General features: G+C 45.4%; 1 protein-coding gene across 5 annotated transcripts in view; it reads left to right on the top strand.

The window, feature by feature from the left end:
* The window catches only part of adam22 (ADAM metallopeptidase domain 22), a 56,122-nt gene extending 42,420 nt beyond the window's left edge, over positions 1-13,702 (top strand). For 2 of the 5 annotated variants that reach the window (XM_029245939.1, XM_029245938.1), the window contains exons 15-31: positions 153-252; positions 497-568; positions 780-872; positions 1,513-1,593; positions 2,073-2,123; positions 2,245-2,308; positions 2,392-2,497; positions 2,679-2,798; positions 3,328-3,496; positions 3,957-4,068; positions 4,563-4,653; positions 5,264-5,317; positions 6,610-6,717; positions 9,216-9,316; positions 10,045-10,111; positions 12,769-12,892; positions 13,323-13,702. In XM_029245939.1, the coding sequence (XP_029101772.1) occupies positions 153-252; positions 497-568; positions 780-872; positions 1,513-1,593; positions 2,073-2,123; positions 2,245-2,308; positions 2,392-2,497; positions 2,679-2,798; positions 3,328-3,496; positions 3,957-4,068; positions 4,563-4,653; positions 5,264-5,317; positions 6,610-6,717; positions 9,216-9,316; positions 10,045-10,111; positions 12,769-12,892; positions 13,323-13,343 (1,534 nt within the window). In that variant the 3' untranslated portion in view covers positions 13,344-13,702. Of the gene's footprint in view, positions 1-152; positions 253-496; positions 569-779; positions 873-1,512; positions 1,594-2,072; positions 2,124-2,244; positions 2,309-2,391; positions 2,498-2,678; positions 2,799-3,327; positions 3,497-3,956; positions 4,069-4,562; positions 4,654-5,263; positions 5,318-5,404; positions 5,681-6,609; positions 6,811-9,215; positions 9,317-10,044; positions 10,112-11,572; positions 11,660-12,768; positions 12,893-13,322 lie in introns of those variants that run through there. The other 3 variants (XM_029245942.1, XM_029245940.1, XM_029245941.1) reach the window with 3 other exon arrangements.
* The last annotated feature ends 2,309 nt before the right edge of the window (positions 13,703-16,011 follow it).

The raw sequence follows: 16,011 nt of genomic DNA, 5'->3' as shown, positions 1-16,011 counted from the left end.
TGCGCCTGCTTGTGTTTGGCATGAGGAAGGTCGGCGAACAACCTCGCTGGTGTTTGTCCACATGTGGTAAATGTGATGGTAGACAGGATGTAGTGGAAGCACTGGGTTTCCACGAGGCACCTGCCTGATGAGACTCCTGATGTTCCATGCAGCTTCTACCTCCCTAAGAGGTTTTCTGACTGTAACGTGGAGGAATACCACAACTTCCTCAACAGCGGAGGCGGAGCCTGTCTCTTCAACAAGCCCTCAAAGGTAGCCGCCGCACTGATCACACCCACCCGTTACCACATTCGACAGGTAAATCGTACACCGCTTGCAGCGTAGGGTCCTGCTCGTGAGGTAGGAGTAGAGTAACACTGTTCTCAAGCTCCACTTTTATGGGTTCCACTTGAAGCCAAACATACACACTTTTTGTTTGTGCCCAGTATGGTGTATGTGTTGTAAAGAGTTCTAATGCGGTGTTTTCCTCCTGCTTAACACCTCATTCCCCTCGCAGCTGCTAGATCCCCCCGAGTGCGGCAATGGGTTTGTGGAGCCGGGCGAGGAGTGTGACTGCGGCAGCCCCACGGTGAGTCGGGCGGTTTGGTGCCTGAGGCCCGAGTCCCATGACCTCAGCACCTGACCACGAGATACCGGGACAGAGTCACATCAGCACGTCCCAAAACCACTGCTTTGTGTTTATAACCATATTTACTATCAGTGAAATAAGCGCACATCACAAGTGTGTTTTTTAAGGTGTGTGTTTGTGTGTACGACTTTTCGATGTTCGTCTCTGACAGGAGTGTCAGAAGGAGGGGGAAAACTGCTGTAAGAAGTGTACTCTCACCCAGGGTTCGAAATGCAGCGATGGACTCTGTTGTAAAAACTGCCAGGTGAGGACCTTTGGCCCAGTGTGAGCTGGATCCTTTGTCGTCAGCAATGCAGTGTCATCAAAGAACATTGTGCACTGGCTCCTCATGTTATGAATCATTGAGTTATGACTTTTCTTAAGATTTTTTTTCCCCAATTATTGGTTTTTTGCTCCCGGAATTCCATCTGTTTTCTAAAAATGTCTGCAGAGCAAAAGTCACCTGGGTTTACACAGTGAGCCTGTAGGTGGCGATAAAGAGCATCCCAACAGAACAGCAGTGTGGGACCGCCTTCGTTCAGAGCACTTGCTTAGTATTTAAAACTTGTCCCTGGTTTTCTTTCGTTAATAAAAATCAAAATGTTTTTATTAATGAGTGTTTTTATTATAGTTATACCCAAGGTTTTCACAGTACCTAACCCGCAAATCAGTCTAGGGTTGTCTGATTTATTAAGTTTATTCATTTTGATGTTGAGGTAAAATGAGTTTGTGGTTATGAACAAAACAGGTTATGAACAGTCTTCCTGTCCCTCTTGTAGTGGTACGTTTAGGAGCCACTATAATCATGTTTCTATATGACATGCTTCTGTGTCTTGCAGCGTTCAAACGTATTAGTGTGTTAATTTAAAGTAACAATCAAATGTTTGCGTGACCTTTGTGTGCAGCTCGAGTTCATGGGGGTCATTTGCAGAGATGCTGTGAATGACTGCGATATCCCTGAGAACTGCACTGGGAACTCCAGCCAGGTGGGGGCACTGCTGGACAATGTTTGTCTTGTTCTCATCAGTTGACTTTTACATTTGTTCATTTATCTCACGCTTTTCTCCAAAGTCTCTTACAGTGTTCAGCTACTTACTGTTATTTACCCTTTTATACAGCCAGATAATTTTACTTGAGCAACTGAGGGTTAAGTACCTTGCTCAAGGGTACTACAGCTGGAGGTTGGAGCAGCTGCCTTTGGACCCAAAGCTTGCAAGTTCATATCTCACCTCTTTGAGCAAAGTCCTTACCTTCAGTTGTGCCAGTAAAATTACCCAGCTGTTTAAATGGGTAAATAACGGTAAGCAGCTTAACATTGTAAGTTGCTTTGGAGAAAGGCATCAGATAAAAGACTGGATGTAAATGTGAACACGTACATCGGCTTTTGTTTTTGCCACAAAATTGCGATTCCTTTTTTGCATTGCCGTATACATTATTGATAACAAGAATGTTCTTGTGTTCATAGTGTCCACCTAATGTCCACAAAATGGACGGGTATACCTGTGAGAAAGACCAGGTAAGGAGTTGTGAGAAATGGATTTGTAACCTCATCCAACAGTAAATAAAAACACTAAAAACATTTGACCTAACTGAATGTGAGACACATTATTTTACTTATGACTCATTTGTCCCTTCAGGGTCGTTGCTTCAATGGAAAATGCAAAACAAAAGACAGACAGTGCAAATACATCTGGGGAGAAAGTGAGTGTAAATGTGTCACAAAAGTCAAGCACCTGTCCGACTGTTAGTGCAACTAGTTGACATTAACCTTGTAAACTCTCCAGAAGCTACATCGGCTGACAAGTTCTGCTATGAGAAGCTGAATATTGAGGGGACGGAGAAAGGGAATTGTGGGAAGGACAGGGACACCTGGATTCAGTGCAACAAACAGTAAGTCCCCCCGCGTTGCATGTTGGTGAGTTTTTCTATGTGGACAAATTAAGAGAAAAGCAGAAATGCCAGTTATGATAGAAATTCTGAAAAACTTGAGCAGGCTTTTCAGCATTGGGTGCTGATGTGGACCGTTGCCACGGTGACGCGGACTGTCCCCGCCCCGCCTTTACTCTTTCAGGGATGTGCAGTGTGGGTATCTCCTGTGCTCCAACATTGCTCCCACCCCGAGGCTGGGGGAGCTGCAGGGCGGATTGACCTCCTTCTCGGTGGCCCAACACAGTGCCTCTCTGGACTGCAGGTGTTTTACCGCCGCTTCTTTCATACCCGCACGGCACGCAGTTGGAGAGATTTGTTTGTTAAAAAAAAATTAATTTTATTAACTGCAAAAAAAGAACAAAGCTGTATAAAATTGTTACATGTCACACAACCTTTTCTTCATGATACCCGGCATCATTTAGGAGAATTTTGGGGTGAAATTGCGATGAAGGTTGGAACAATTTGGAACTTTCCCTCATAAAGTAGTTCAGTTTTAGTTTAGTTTAGTTTTTAGAATGAATTGGATGAGCGAAAGCCCTTCAAAGAACACAGCCACAAATCATGGCAGCAATGTGTCGGAAAGGCCGATCACTGAGCTGCTGTTTATGGATTCAGGGGATTTTCTGATACTACTGTAACAGTGTAATAATAAAACAGTACTGGTAATAATCCTGGCAATACTGTACTGGTGCTACTAGTACAGTGATGTTAATAACAACAGCGGCATAGTAACAGTGTCAGAGAGGGACAGCAGGAAGACTGAGCTCACTGACCTCTGTGTCCCCGACCAGTGGGGGTCACGTGATCATTGACGGAGACACGGATCTGGGCTACGTGGAGGACGGGACGGCCTGCGGGACTGACAGTATCTGCTTCAACCACCGCTGCCTCCCGGTACAGGAATTCAACTTCAGCACCTGCCCTGGCACCACCGACAGGAAGATCTGCTCTGGCCACGGGGTGGGTGGCCACAGGCTCCTGTGTGTGTGTGTGTGTGTCTGTGTGTCTGTGTGTATGAAGCTTTGTACGATAAACTATGTTGGAACTTAAAAATAGCACCAGTATCTGCTCTGATCCACAGAAGAAATAGAATAATCAACGCAGGGTCGGTGCTTTTCTTTACATACATTTACTGTATGTACGTCTTTATGATGATTCATTGCTGGAGACAGTATGTGAGTTTTAAGAGCCTGCAGGTGAAGTAACGGTTAAAGCCGCTGCCTTGTAATTAGAGGACTCGAGTCTGAATCCCACCTCCTGCTGTAGTACCCTTGATCAAAGTACTTACCCTACAATTACTCCAGTAAAAAAAATTACACAACTGTATAAATGGGTAAATAAGTGCAGCTGACTTAATGCTGTAAGTCACTTTGGAGAAAAGCTAAATGAATTAATGTAAATGCGTGTGTATGTTTTTCAGGTTTGCAGCAATGAGCTCAAGTGTGTGTGCCAGCTGGGCTGGACCGGGGATGACTGCAACACCACCTCGCCTCTCAGCTACTTGGTTGTTGGACCAACAGCCTCGGCTTCCGGTAGGCGGGTCCTGCAGCCTCGAGGGGCCAAGAGGAGCATGGTGGGCAGGACAGCAATTTGCTGCCAGGGTTTGCAGAGGCAGGGCAGGAATCAGGACTGGAGTTTCAAGCATCATCTCCCATCTGTGGAGTTTCATATTGCATTCAGTACATTTTGATTGGATGATGCTGCCTCCATTACTGTATGCTAAATGCCTGATTGAGGCCTGTGGTTTACATGTCCCATCTGTGCCCTAATGGCGTTAGGAATTTATTTTATTTATTTGGAATTTATTCATAAATCCATAAAACATGACCCAAAGAAAATGAGAACGCTTTTAGCATGGAAGCAGGTCCATCGTACAAAGCATGGCAGTGGCTGGACTTCGTTGCGAATGGATGAGAGTGGTGTGACCAGCAGGATGTGGAGCAGGTCCTCACAACAGTCCAGTTAAACCTGGTTTTTCTCTCTCCTCCTGTGATCCGACCCCTTTCCTGCACGGGCCCCTCCGCAGGCGTCATCAGCACCAACATCATCATAGGCGCCATCACAGGCACCATTCTTGTACTGGCACTCATTCTGGGCATCACCGCCTGGGGCTACAAGTGAGTGTCCGTGTGCGAGTGGCTTCCAGAAACTTCTCCGCTAACCTTCTGGTGCTGCTTTCAGGGTCAGCTAGTAACAAAGGGAATGGATGTGTCACCATTAGACTGCAGGTTCAGAACATAAAAACATTTAACATAAAAAAAAACATATCCAGTGGTATAGATGGGAGAAAAAAACAACTTTTCTAGAAATTGAACTTCTAGTCTTTCTTGCAAGCTTGTATTAGAGTGTATAATAAATAAATAAATTTTAAGTTTGTGTTCATATGTTCATAAACTCAAAATCACTTTTAGCACTGAATGACAATCAATAAAAGGTAAATAAGACGGACATCCCTTGATGATGTACAATGATATGATGTACAAATTTTACTTTTGTGAACATCCCGGACAGAGCTTTAATAAAAATACCACACATGACTGGAATATGAACAAAATATTGAACTAGAAAGAAGTACAGCATAACAGTAATGCAGAGTACAGTGTCTTTACATTGATGTTATCCAAAATTTGCATACCGTCAAAATTCACACACTTAACACTAAGTACCACACTTTCCCTGACTCAGTGGACCCAGGTGTGACCATATCCCATCTCTTCTCACCCCCAGGAACTACCGGCAGCGGAGGTACGTGGAGTCGGAGGTGCACAGAAGATTCTGTCGGTTTGTCCTGCTTCCTTTCCTGTTCTTTCACTGTTTTGGGGCATCTTTACTGCTGCTGCTTTAACAGCTGTGTTGTCTTGTTTTCAGGGACGGGGGTCAAACTTTCACTCACGGATCCCATTGGTAGAGAGAAACGCTGAGTTAAATCGATCCGAGTTAATGCAAAGCCAGTCTGCACCCTCACCATGTTTTTGCCTCATTGCTGCCATTATTTCTGCCATGTATGATGTATACATATTATTAACAAACATGTCATATGGTACATAAAGCCTCTGTAAAGCCAAGACTCACCTTGATTCTTGTAATTCAGATCACTCATTCTGTATGATGCAGCCTTATTTATTTATTTTAATGACTCTATATATAAAGAAATCATGAAATGTTATTTTTTTCTTATAGTCATTTCTTTTGTTTTTTTGTGTATCAGTCTCTACCACACACACACACCATTTGTTTTTATTTTTTGGGTTTGTTTTGTATTTTTTTTTCCATGTGTATGATCATTTCATCATTTATATTGATTTCACCTGCCTCACTGGTTCTTACGAGAAGGACTGACAGCGTTTTTTTGACACAGAGGGGTTGCCATGTTTACAATGGGTCGCGATGGGAGGTTTGCATGGTCATGTCTGAAACAGTAGCTATAGCGCCTCGTGGGGTGGTGAGGGGTTTCTAAGAGACAATTTTTCTGATTAATTCCTCTGTGTTTCCCTACATCTTCTCTTAAGGATATGAAATTGCCTCTCTCTTGCCAAGGTGTGAAATGGTGAAGCAGCTGTATAACTTTATAGTGTAAACTACGTTATAGCACTGAAGCTGGTCAGCGAAAACGTTTTGCGGGTGATGTTACTAAATGTAAAAATAAAAATAAAAAATTCTCAGTTATCTACATGACAGATTTTTTGGACACTTATACTGAAATTACATTTTTAACGTAAGAATCCGTTTGAATCCGTTGTGGTGTTTTACCACCAGGGGCGCTGTTTCCCACAGATTGAGTGACATCTCTGCTACACAGTCTGTACCCAAAGGCTGTTTTAAGAGGCTCCTAAGTACTGTGCGACACTTCACAGTAAATGTTTAGCAGTAATTCTCTGGAAGCTGATGGGACGATGAGTTGGCCGACGAACAAGTAGTTATTAATCCGAGTTATGGAAGATCGCGCCTTACGTTGATGGGACAGCCTTTCCTTTAAAGTTTGATTCGTAGCTGTAATGTCCCGGTGAGGGAGCCGGGGCCTTGCATATTCACCTGTCTCCTTCCGTGAACATCTCCTGCCCTTCTTTTCACAGGCCGGTGCCCCCCGGCGACTATGTCAAAAAGCCCGGGGACGCGGACTCCTTCTATAGCGACATGCCCCCCGGCGTGAGCTCCAACTCGGCCAGTAGCTCGAAGAAGAGGTCTGCCTACCTGTCCCACTTACAGATCTATACGTGCTCCATCACTCCATCCATCCCCTCCATTAGTCAGAACATCTCATTGTTTGGCTTCAGGTGTGCTGCTCTCTTTGGCCTCTTTGCTCATAGCGCCAAACCCGTTTTCTTCGTCCCGGCGAGTTGCCTCACAGGGTGTCACGGTTCGGAAAAATAATGACGCGAAATACATAATGTTCATTCATGCATGACTGGCCCTTAGGTGACCAGACATTGGAATGACCACATGACAGTCCAGGGCATCACAATATTTTTTTAAATATATTTTCCAGAATTTAAAAAGAAAAAAATTATGAAAACATTTTTAATCAGTTGGCAAAATTGAACTGTAATTGTTTAAACAATTAGTTAAATGTTTTAAGTGATTTTCATGCATGGAACTGTTTTCAAAAATGCACAATTGAAAGGAATTGTTGAATCTGTTACTAATAACATTATTTTTAATTTTTCATTCTAGTTGTAGGATATGGGATGAAATTAAACAGTTTGTTAATAAATTACTTTATTTCAGTATTTCAAGTGATGGGCAGGGATACAACTCTAAACACCTACAGAAAATGTTTATTGAAGTTTGTAAAAAATTTGTTGCAATGAATCTGATTGTTATGTGTAACAAGATTACTACCATGCCAGAATGATTTTAAAAAACAAATTAAAAGGTCACGTTGGAATGACCGATCAGTTCCATGACCGAAACCCCCCCATTAGTCTGGTCATGCAGAGATGAATCGCACAACAGCGCCGTGGCTTCGGTGGCACAGCGTAGATTCGCTGAGAACGGAGATGAGAGAAAGGCCCTTCTGTTGAACCCTTCGATCACCGCGGGTCTCAATCAGGTCTGTTGGTCGAGGTACTTAGCCTAAATTAATACAGTACAGATTACCCTGCCATATAAATGAGTAAGTCGTCGTAAGTTAATGAACAACCCTCACAGTGTAACTAGCCTTGGAGGAAGGCATCAACTAAGTAAAATTAATATATAATAATGATAGTATTATATCAATAATAATAATTTAAAAGTTGTAAAGCATGAAGGCCTTTGCTGCCAGACAGGATTATGGAATTAAACCAGGCTTTGGCTTGGAGGAGGGCACTGAGTGAGGTCACTGCCCAGCGCAGGACGAAGAAAAGGGGGCTGTGCTGCTTGTACTGCTGTGTTTTGTTGTGGGCGGGGTGGGGGGTGGCGAAACAGCGATTCGTACTCCTCTGTGGGTGACAACACTCGACCCCAGGAGATGATACGTCGGGGAAGACGGAGGAAGGCGCCACATCATTAGCGCCGCTACAGTGGTAAGCAGGTGACACTAGGTTCCCCGTGGAGCCGGGCTCAGGGCCTGCTGAGCTCAGGAAAGTGCCGAAAAAGGTCACAGTGCACAGTGCCATGTCAGAATACTCTGAATAACTGAATATGTAAATGTAAACATATTTTTATTTATGACTACACAGTATATATTTTACACCTTTCAAGCAAAACATTCTTTAGTTACGTAAGTTCTCCACCCTCAGGTTTGTTATAAAATAGTTATGGTTGAGGGACTGTCAGTGGCTTCCAGCAGTGTAGGGTCGAATCCTACCTCCTACTATAGTACCCTTGATGAACGTACTTAGTCTGAACTGATACAGTTAAAATTACCCAGCAGTATAAGTGGGTAAACACATTTACATGAATATGTAAATGAAAGGGGAGAAATTAATTGAAAAATCATGCTCTTTTGTCTCCTGGGACAGAGTTGCAAAAGTCACAAACTCAACCTACGAGTCCCACACTCCTATACACAACAGAGATGATCAGTCTTTCACAGAGTACAGTGTATCGCATCACTGTGTCCAAGGCTTGAGTTGTGGCCTATCATGCATCGTATCACGCACATCAGTTTAGGTTCAGGTGCATGAACTCATTCGCATTATATGTCCGCGCTTCTTTCATCATAGCGAACCTCCATCTCCACCGTCGTCATGGCAGCAGCTCTCACCTGTGTTGTTTGTCAGAGTCCGTGATTATTTCCAGTGTCACTCGGCATTTTGTCTTTACGTGGACTTTTATGTGTAGCATTGAATCTGTGTGTGTTTGTGTGCGTACACACCTGTGCTCAGGGATGTCAATATTCGGATACAGTCTGAACGGGTCTGCGCTGACTGAACAGAAACACACCTCGGTACAAAGCCGAGCATCAATATCTAATTTTAAACCTACTTTGAAGAATTTCTAATTATTCTAATTCTCGATGTGTAAAAAAAAAAAAGAAATGTTCCAAGAAAACAAGAAAAATTAGCAGCTGACGACAAAGCAATTAACAGCGTTTTTAATGGAAATTACACAAATTCTGAACTTTTAAACCCAGCAGGAGAAAAGCATAAAATATTTTGATGAAATACAAGCTTCAGAAAAGGTGATGAAAGAGAAAGGAGCACGTGGTGCAATAGTGTGCGTGTGTGTGTGTGTGTTCTGTGTGTTTTTGCTCAAGGTCCAACGGGCTGTCACACTCGTGGAGCGAGCGGATTCCGGACGCCAAGCACATTTCGGATATCTGCGAGAACGGGCGGCCCAGGAGCAATTCCTGGCAAGGTGAGGCTTTTGGGAACTCCATTGTACAGACCAAACACAGGCCAGGCAATAGTGTGTTGGTTCAGGACACACACTTGTGACACACTGTGGGCCTCGCGTTTGTGCCCTGCGCTAAAATAATACAGCTGTATATATTGGTATAATGTCATGATTTGTGAGTGATGTGTTTGATGGTCAGGGGGTGCGGTGGCGCAGTGGGTTGGACCACAGTCCTGCTGTCCGGTGGGTCTGGGGTTCGAGTCCCGCTTGGGGTGCCTTGCAACGGACTGGCGTCCCGTCCTGGGTGTGTCCCCTCCCCCTCCGGCCTTACGCCCTGTGTTGCCGGGTAGGCTCCGGTTCCCCCGTGACCCCGTATGGGACAAGCGGCTCTGAAAATGTGTGTGTGTGTGTGTGTGTGTGTTTGATGGTGGTAATATCCTTCTAAGACCCATCCATTCAGTTTGTCCACTGTAGAGGACATCTGTCTTTAAGTGAATCTCCCACACTGAAATCGACAGTACTGAGTTATAGAGGGCATTCAGTTAATCTCAAATGCCACATGTTTGGGTGGAGCTTGGGCAACTATAGAAAAATATCCAAAAAGTTTTTGCTAGGTCTCAGGAGGATAACATGGATAATAATAATAATAATAATAATAATAATAATAATAATAATAATACAGTTCATAGTTTGGCTTCCCTGTATTTGAAAGCTTGTTTGAGCTTCATCATGAGCATTTGATACCCCAGGAAACATGGGAGGCAACCGCAAGAAGGTGAAAGGGAAGAAGTTCCGGCCACGATCCAACTCCACAGAGTGAGTACTGGGTAAATTGCGGTAGTTATTCCTGGTATTCCACACAGTGAACACTAAGTATGTCACAATGGTAAATCCTGGTAATCCAAGTGACTACTTAGTGTGCTACAGTAGTCAGTCCTGGTAATCCACGCAGTGTGCGTTCCTGAGCGTGTTACAGGAACATGTCGCAGATGACTGTTGCAGTACATAAGCGTGTCTTACGGTGCCGTTCAAAGTTGATGACTGTTAATGACTGTGGTGCAGCTTTGCAGCAAAGAATTTTCAGCTGGTTCTCATTATTTGTTTTTCGCTCTTATTGTTGTTACTTTGATGTTTTCTTAATCTATATTTCATCCATGACACAAAATAGCCAATCAGAGTTGTGTGGCTCCTTAATAACCATTCAGTGCTTCAGCGTGACCAATCAGAATTATGTCAGCTCCTTAACGACCAATAAAAGTGCTGCAGACCCTTAGTGACCAGAGTGCTGTTCACTTCCGAATCGAAAGTTTGAGTACCTTTGAATCCTCGAATTTTCAAAGGATAAGTATACGTACGCATTATAGCTCTATGTAGCTTCTCTTTAAAGCCTGTTAGTTGTGCTGTTATTCTCATTTATCTAAGTAATGATGAGTCCACGGTGAACATCACTACTGTTTGCTCCTTTCTCTATGAAACCGGGTTTTCTTTTGTGTTGTTAGACAGGAGCTTCCGTGTCATCCGAAAGTGCTTTGTAGTTACGATTATTGCATACGTGGACACATCAAAAGTTACCTGCTTCTGAAGCATCAGGATTTTTTTTCCGGCAGATACAGCTGGAGCGGAAAGTCAAGAGCGGCATCTCAAGCCCGAGCCCAGCTCTGTATGTAGCTCTGAGCTCCAACCCTTTCAGCCGTTTTCTGGAAATGTCTCAGTAAAAAAAAAAAAGTGGATTTTTATTTCCCCCTTAGAAATATCCCACATTCCACCTCGAAACATAAAGAACAAATGTTTACCAAAATTGCTCCACTGCATCCCAGAAGCAAAGAAATGTTTCATCCAGTACGACGGCTGAATCCCCAGTTAGCCTTAGTTAGTAAGATACAGACAAACACCAAATTAGTTGATTACGAGTTCTTTTTTTTCCCCAGCTTTTAAAAGTACATTTCTGGGTAAAGCAAGTTGTTTCATTAGCCACTGCCCCCCCCCTTTACGAAAGCCAGTTTGTGCAAATAAGAACTAACAAGTGCCGGTGAATTAGTACTTCATTAAATTACATACAGAAGAGGGGTTCGGATTGAGATGTGGCGTAAAAGCGCTCAGGTTCGAGGGACTGTGTTTAACCTGTTGAGACTTGCATCTTGGTGGATGGGATCGAATGACTGTGCTCTGCCCTGCTGTGTGATAAGATCTGGTCTCCCTGTTTTTTCTACCTCTGCTCTCTCTATACTGTTCACCAACCCCCCCATCCCCACCCTCACCCCTACCCCCTTCCTGCAGGTATTTAAGTCCTTGGTTCAAAACAGAATATTATGTAACTAAATGGGTAGAAGATGTGAATAAAAACACTGAAGGACCATACCTTAGGTATTCTTTCCAGAAATTATTCCGTTCCTCTCCGCCTCGCGCCTCAACCCCTCGTTTTCCATGTGCTTCTTTTCTGTTTCGTTTTCAGCCAGATGGCGTTGCGTTATTATCTGTGTCCCCAAATCTCCTGCAGCGCGGCTCTGCACCTTTAGGGTCGATGTGAAGGGCCGAGGGGTTAGGTCCCGCCCCCTTCCCCGCCGAAGGCCACGCCATATCCTCATCAGTGATCACGTGTTGTTTTTGTCGGTACCTCTTAAGCGTCATAAACAGAACGAGAATTTTATCAAAATCTTATTCTTTAATTGGATCAACAGATAAAGATGTACAACTTGCTCCTTCATGGCTAACTTGTAACAATAGCCCTGATGTTCCTTAAACATGTGAGCAGTAATTACTGTAACATCAATGGTTCTCAGGTTGCTGGTTTCTTTTTATGGATTCTTCTGAAATATCATCAGGACTAATATGCTACAGTCATAGCCTTGTTTCTCCATCAGTTCTGTTAGAATTACTCTTCTGCTGACTCTCAGCTCACTCTCATCTTTCACTGCATGTGGGGTTGAATGTGCGTGTTCTGCTGTCACTGCTATTGCCTTGACCCATGGCTCCGCCCCACCACAGTTCTGCCCTGTTTAGAGCCGCACCCTCAGCCATGTCTCCACCCACCACATCCCAGCCCCTGGGTTATGCCACGAGTCTGTGCTCATCAGCCTGGTCTGTGCCGCACCACCTCATCTCCACCGTGTGTCACAAGTGGTCCCTGCCCTTGTAGCGATGCATCTAGAGCAGCGGGATTCGGGGGATGGTGCCACCATGACCCTATTACCGTCTAACACGGGTGGTGGACAGAATTGCTGGGGTTTTTGGCTTGAGGGGAGGCCAACGGGCAATGCTAACAGGCAAAGCAAGTGTACCTACGCTGAAGGCGTCTCCGTGTCACGTGGTCATATGGTTATGTGGTCTTGCCGAGGCTTCTGAGAGTAAGGTGATGGGGTCCAGACCAGGGCAGTGTCTGAGTGTCTGAGGTGTGCTTGGCGTGGGTGTGTCCTATGGCCGAGAGTGCTCTGTGTGACTCCTCCCCCCTTGTCCCCCCCCTCCCCCAACCGTAGAACGCTATCCCCAGCCAAGTCACCCACCTCATCCACCGGTTCCATCGCCTCTAGTAGGAGGTACCCATACCCGATGCCCCCTCTCCCGGACGAAGAGCGGAAGACCAACCGGCAAAGTGCAAGGGTGATTATTCTCCAGTTTCTAATCCACCGCATCCTTTGTATATAACAAAAGGAAGAAAGGCAAACAGGCAAAGCAAAGCCGTACCTATCAGTTTAAAACTCAAAGTGACAAAATGCATAGATCTCTCTTGAAGGGCAATATCGTTACGAGTGATATGAATATTGATTCATTACTCTTTTTTTTTTTTTTTCAAATTATAGTTTATAAATAGCTCAGCAGAGATGCATTCTGAGCATAAAGAGGGCTGACAGTTATCACATTAAGAACTGTCTCGTTAGGAAGTGTTCTATTAAGCGTGGCTTCAGGCGAGTGCGCTCAAACTTTTGACTGGTACTGTCCATGAAGAGATTTTTCATTTTAAGGTCTCTCGTTGGGCCTCACATGTCCTGCTGCCCACATTTACACCACCCTTGTCTTCATTTCTCTGCAGCTTTGGGAAACATCAATATAAGACTCCTCTTCTTTGCTCAGCCAGACTACTTAACGAACTACATTTTCGTCCGCTTTTCTATGAATGACAAACAAAACGAAAGGAGAAAAGGAGGCTGAAGAGGATGTGCGTGCAGAGAGGTGCCGGACCGAGCCGCACCGAAGGTCACACCTCCAGCATCCGAAGGCACCGCTCCGCCGCGCGGAATCGGGGCGGCTGCTCACCTAGACGATAAGCAAAAATACACAGAGGGGAATCCTGTAGGTGATTAAGAGTCGCTTCCCGTGATCCCCCTCACCCAAACCCCCTCACCACCACTATCACCATCACCATCACCATGAGAAGTACATTGACGGCGCGCCCCTCCCCCTCCCCCTCCCCCTCCCCCTCCCCCTCCCAGCCACAATCGCTCTCCTTCAATTGGTGCTCTACTCGGTGTAAGTCAGAGGTCATCATAAGCAGGATTTATTTAACATTTTGAAGCACGCAGCCACTGTAGAAATAAACACTGTATGCATGAAGAACCATTGTTTATGGATTCCTTGTAGTGTGTTAAAAAAAGAAGCAAATGCAGTAGGGGACAGCATACAGCATGGGGACGACGGAAGTCGCGTGACACGGCGGACTTTCCCGCGCGAACTTCCCGCCGTGACGCCGCAGCCCGGCTCGCGCGTCCTCTCGTCCCGCTTCCGGAATTAGTCTGTAAATATGTATAGGTCACCGAGTGAGACGTAGTGTTTTCTTTTTTTAAAAAAGCGTCTTTTAGACAGCACAATCTCGTTCTGTTTCGTCTCTAACCTTCACTTGTACCCCCATCACGTCATAAGTGCTAAATTAAGTTCAACTGAATCAGGGAGGTTTTTTCCTACTTGTTTCTCGTGTCTGATCCAGTTCCTCTCTGCTTGTTGTTAACGCGTTTATTTTTCCGTCTCCAGAGAATGTAAACTAAACAGATATTTTTGCTTCTTCCTTTTAGAGGTCGACGTATATTCGGGAGCCGACAAGGTTAGAAGGGGGGGGGGGCGGTCTCAGTGGAGTAAATGTAAAGTAAATGTGTGTAAAACACAGTGCGTCTCCTCCTCGCTGCTCCGTGCGAAGGGAACGTTTCGTGAAAGGCGCGAAATGGAGTTCGAAGGTGGGAGGGACTCAGAGCGTCTCGTGACCCCCCCCCATTAGGAATAACGACCGAGTCCCGCATGAATGTAAAGACAAAGGGGGCATGTGGAAATTGTACAGTTTTCTCAAACGACTGACGAGGGAAGGATTTAAAGTGGAGTTTGCTTTTTGGGTTTAATTTTATAAAAAGCAACATTTCATATGAGCAGTATTTTTTCTTATATATATATATATAATATGTCCTGTAAATGGTGAAATACGCAGTTTGTCCTCTTTTTTAATACAGACACGAATGGCGACTCGTCACCCCCCGTCCGTTTTGTTGAAGCGTCGAGCGCAGAAATTCATCCTTTTCGTCGGAACCACTTCCGTCGTCCTCGTTGTGATTTTACCTTTTAGCCCCGCGACACCCCCCCCCCCCCCCCACTTACCACGATTGTACAGTACAGTACAGACGTGTAGAAGCGCCACCGAACCACCGACACACGTTCGGACGAGTTCTGTCCGGTTCGTGCGGACAAAGGGACGCGACGACGCCCGAATCGGGACACTTGTGTCTCGCCACGTGTACATATTTACCATGTTTATGAAGCCTGCTGTCTGTAACTTACTGAATATGCGTTCATTTCGATGTGGGCACTGACCATGAACTCAGATACTGTATGCAATATTCTTGTACGCAAATACCGATCACCACAATATTGCATCCATATTACTACGTTTTTACTTCTGATATGTATGTAACGTTGCCAGGTATTTCTCAGTGTTATATCCAGCTGTGGTTCCTACAGAAACTACGGCGTCGCGTTTGGCCAATTTGGAAATGCGCCCAAGGCCGGTCCGCCGGGTGCTTTTGGGAGAGGTTCGAGAGAAAACCCTTTGGAGGTTGCGAACCGAAGGGATGTGGTGTGCTGGAGTGTAGAGATACGCAATCAACCGATCCACCGACCAACCAACCAATCAATCAATCACAGTTTACCCTCTGGGCCAGAAAGCTCGTTTTCCAGGCCTGAGCAAACGACGTGCCGTGTAGCCGGGCCTGGTGTCCGCCGTGAGACGAGGCGACGCACCACACGCTAGTGCTGGCACAGAGATTTTGAGCAATAGCCGCTGTGCCGTGTAGGAAGAGGCCTTCCTGATCGCCCCCGCCCCTCGCCAGCCGTCCATTCCGCACAAGCGCTGCGGAGGAAACGGTCCGAGAGCGTCATCCTGCCGTCAGCTCGTCCGTCCCCCGCAACGTCAGCATGTCCACAAAGTCTTCCAGAGTCGAGTCTCGCCTCAACCCGGACAGCCCCGCCCCGGCATTCCTCGCACGGTCTGGACCCCAGAGCAGGTTGCCGGAACGGCCCGGCACAGGGCCCCGCGACGCCCCGAAACACGAACATCCTCGCACCCGGCGCCGACCCCCAGGGCCTGCGCTGCAGCTCAGCTCCCACCACGTCGACCTAGACACTGCAGTCCTTCTTCTGTGTGCTGTACATAGACAGACAATGCAAAAACCAATGCCCATATTTTCTTTTCTTACAACTTCATTCAGTATTGTAATATATTTAATATAAAATAAACTTTCATC

The sequence above is a fragment of the Scleropages formosus genome, chromosome 18 (genome assembly GCF_900964775.1).
Source record: "Scleropages formosus chromosome 18, fSclFor1.1, whole genome shotgun sequence".
In the NCBI taxonomy this organism is placed as follows: domain Eukaryota; kingdom Metazoa; phylum Chordata; class Actinopteri; order Osteoglossiformes; family Osteoglossidae; genus Scleropages; species Scleropages formosus.
Note: the sequence above shows the minus strand (reverse complement) of the source record. Positions and strands in the feature narration are given on the sequence as shown.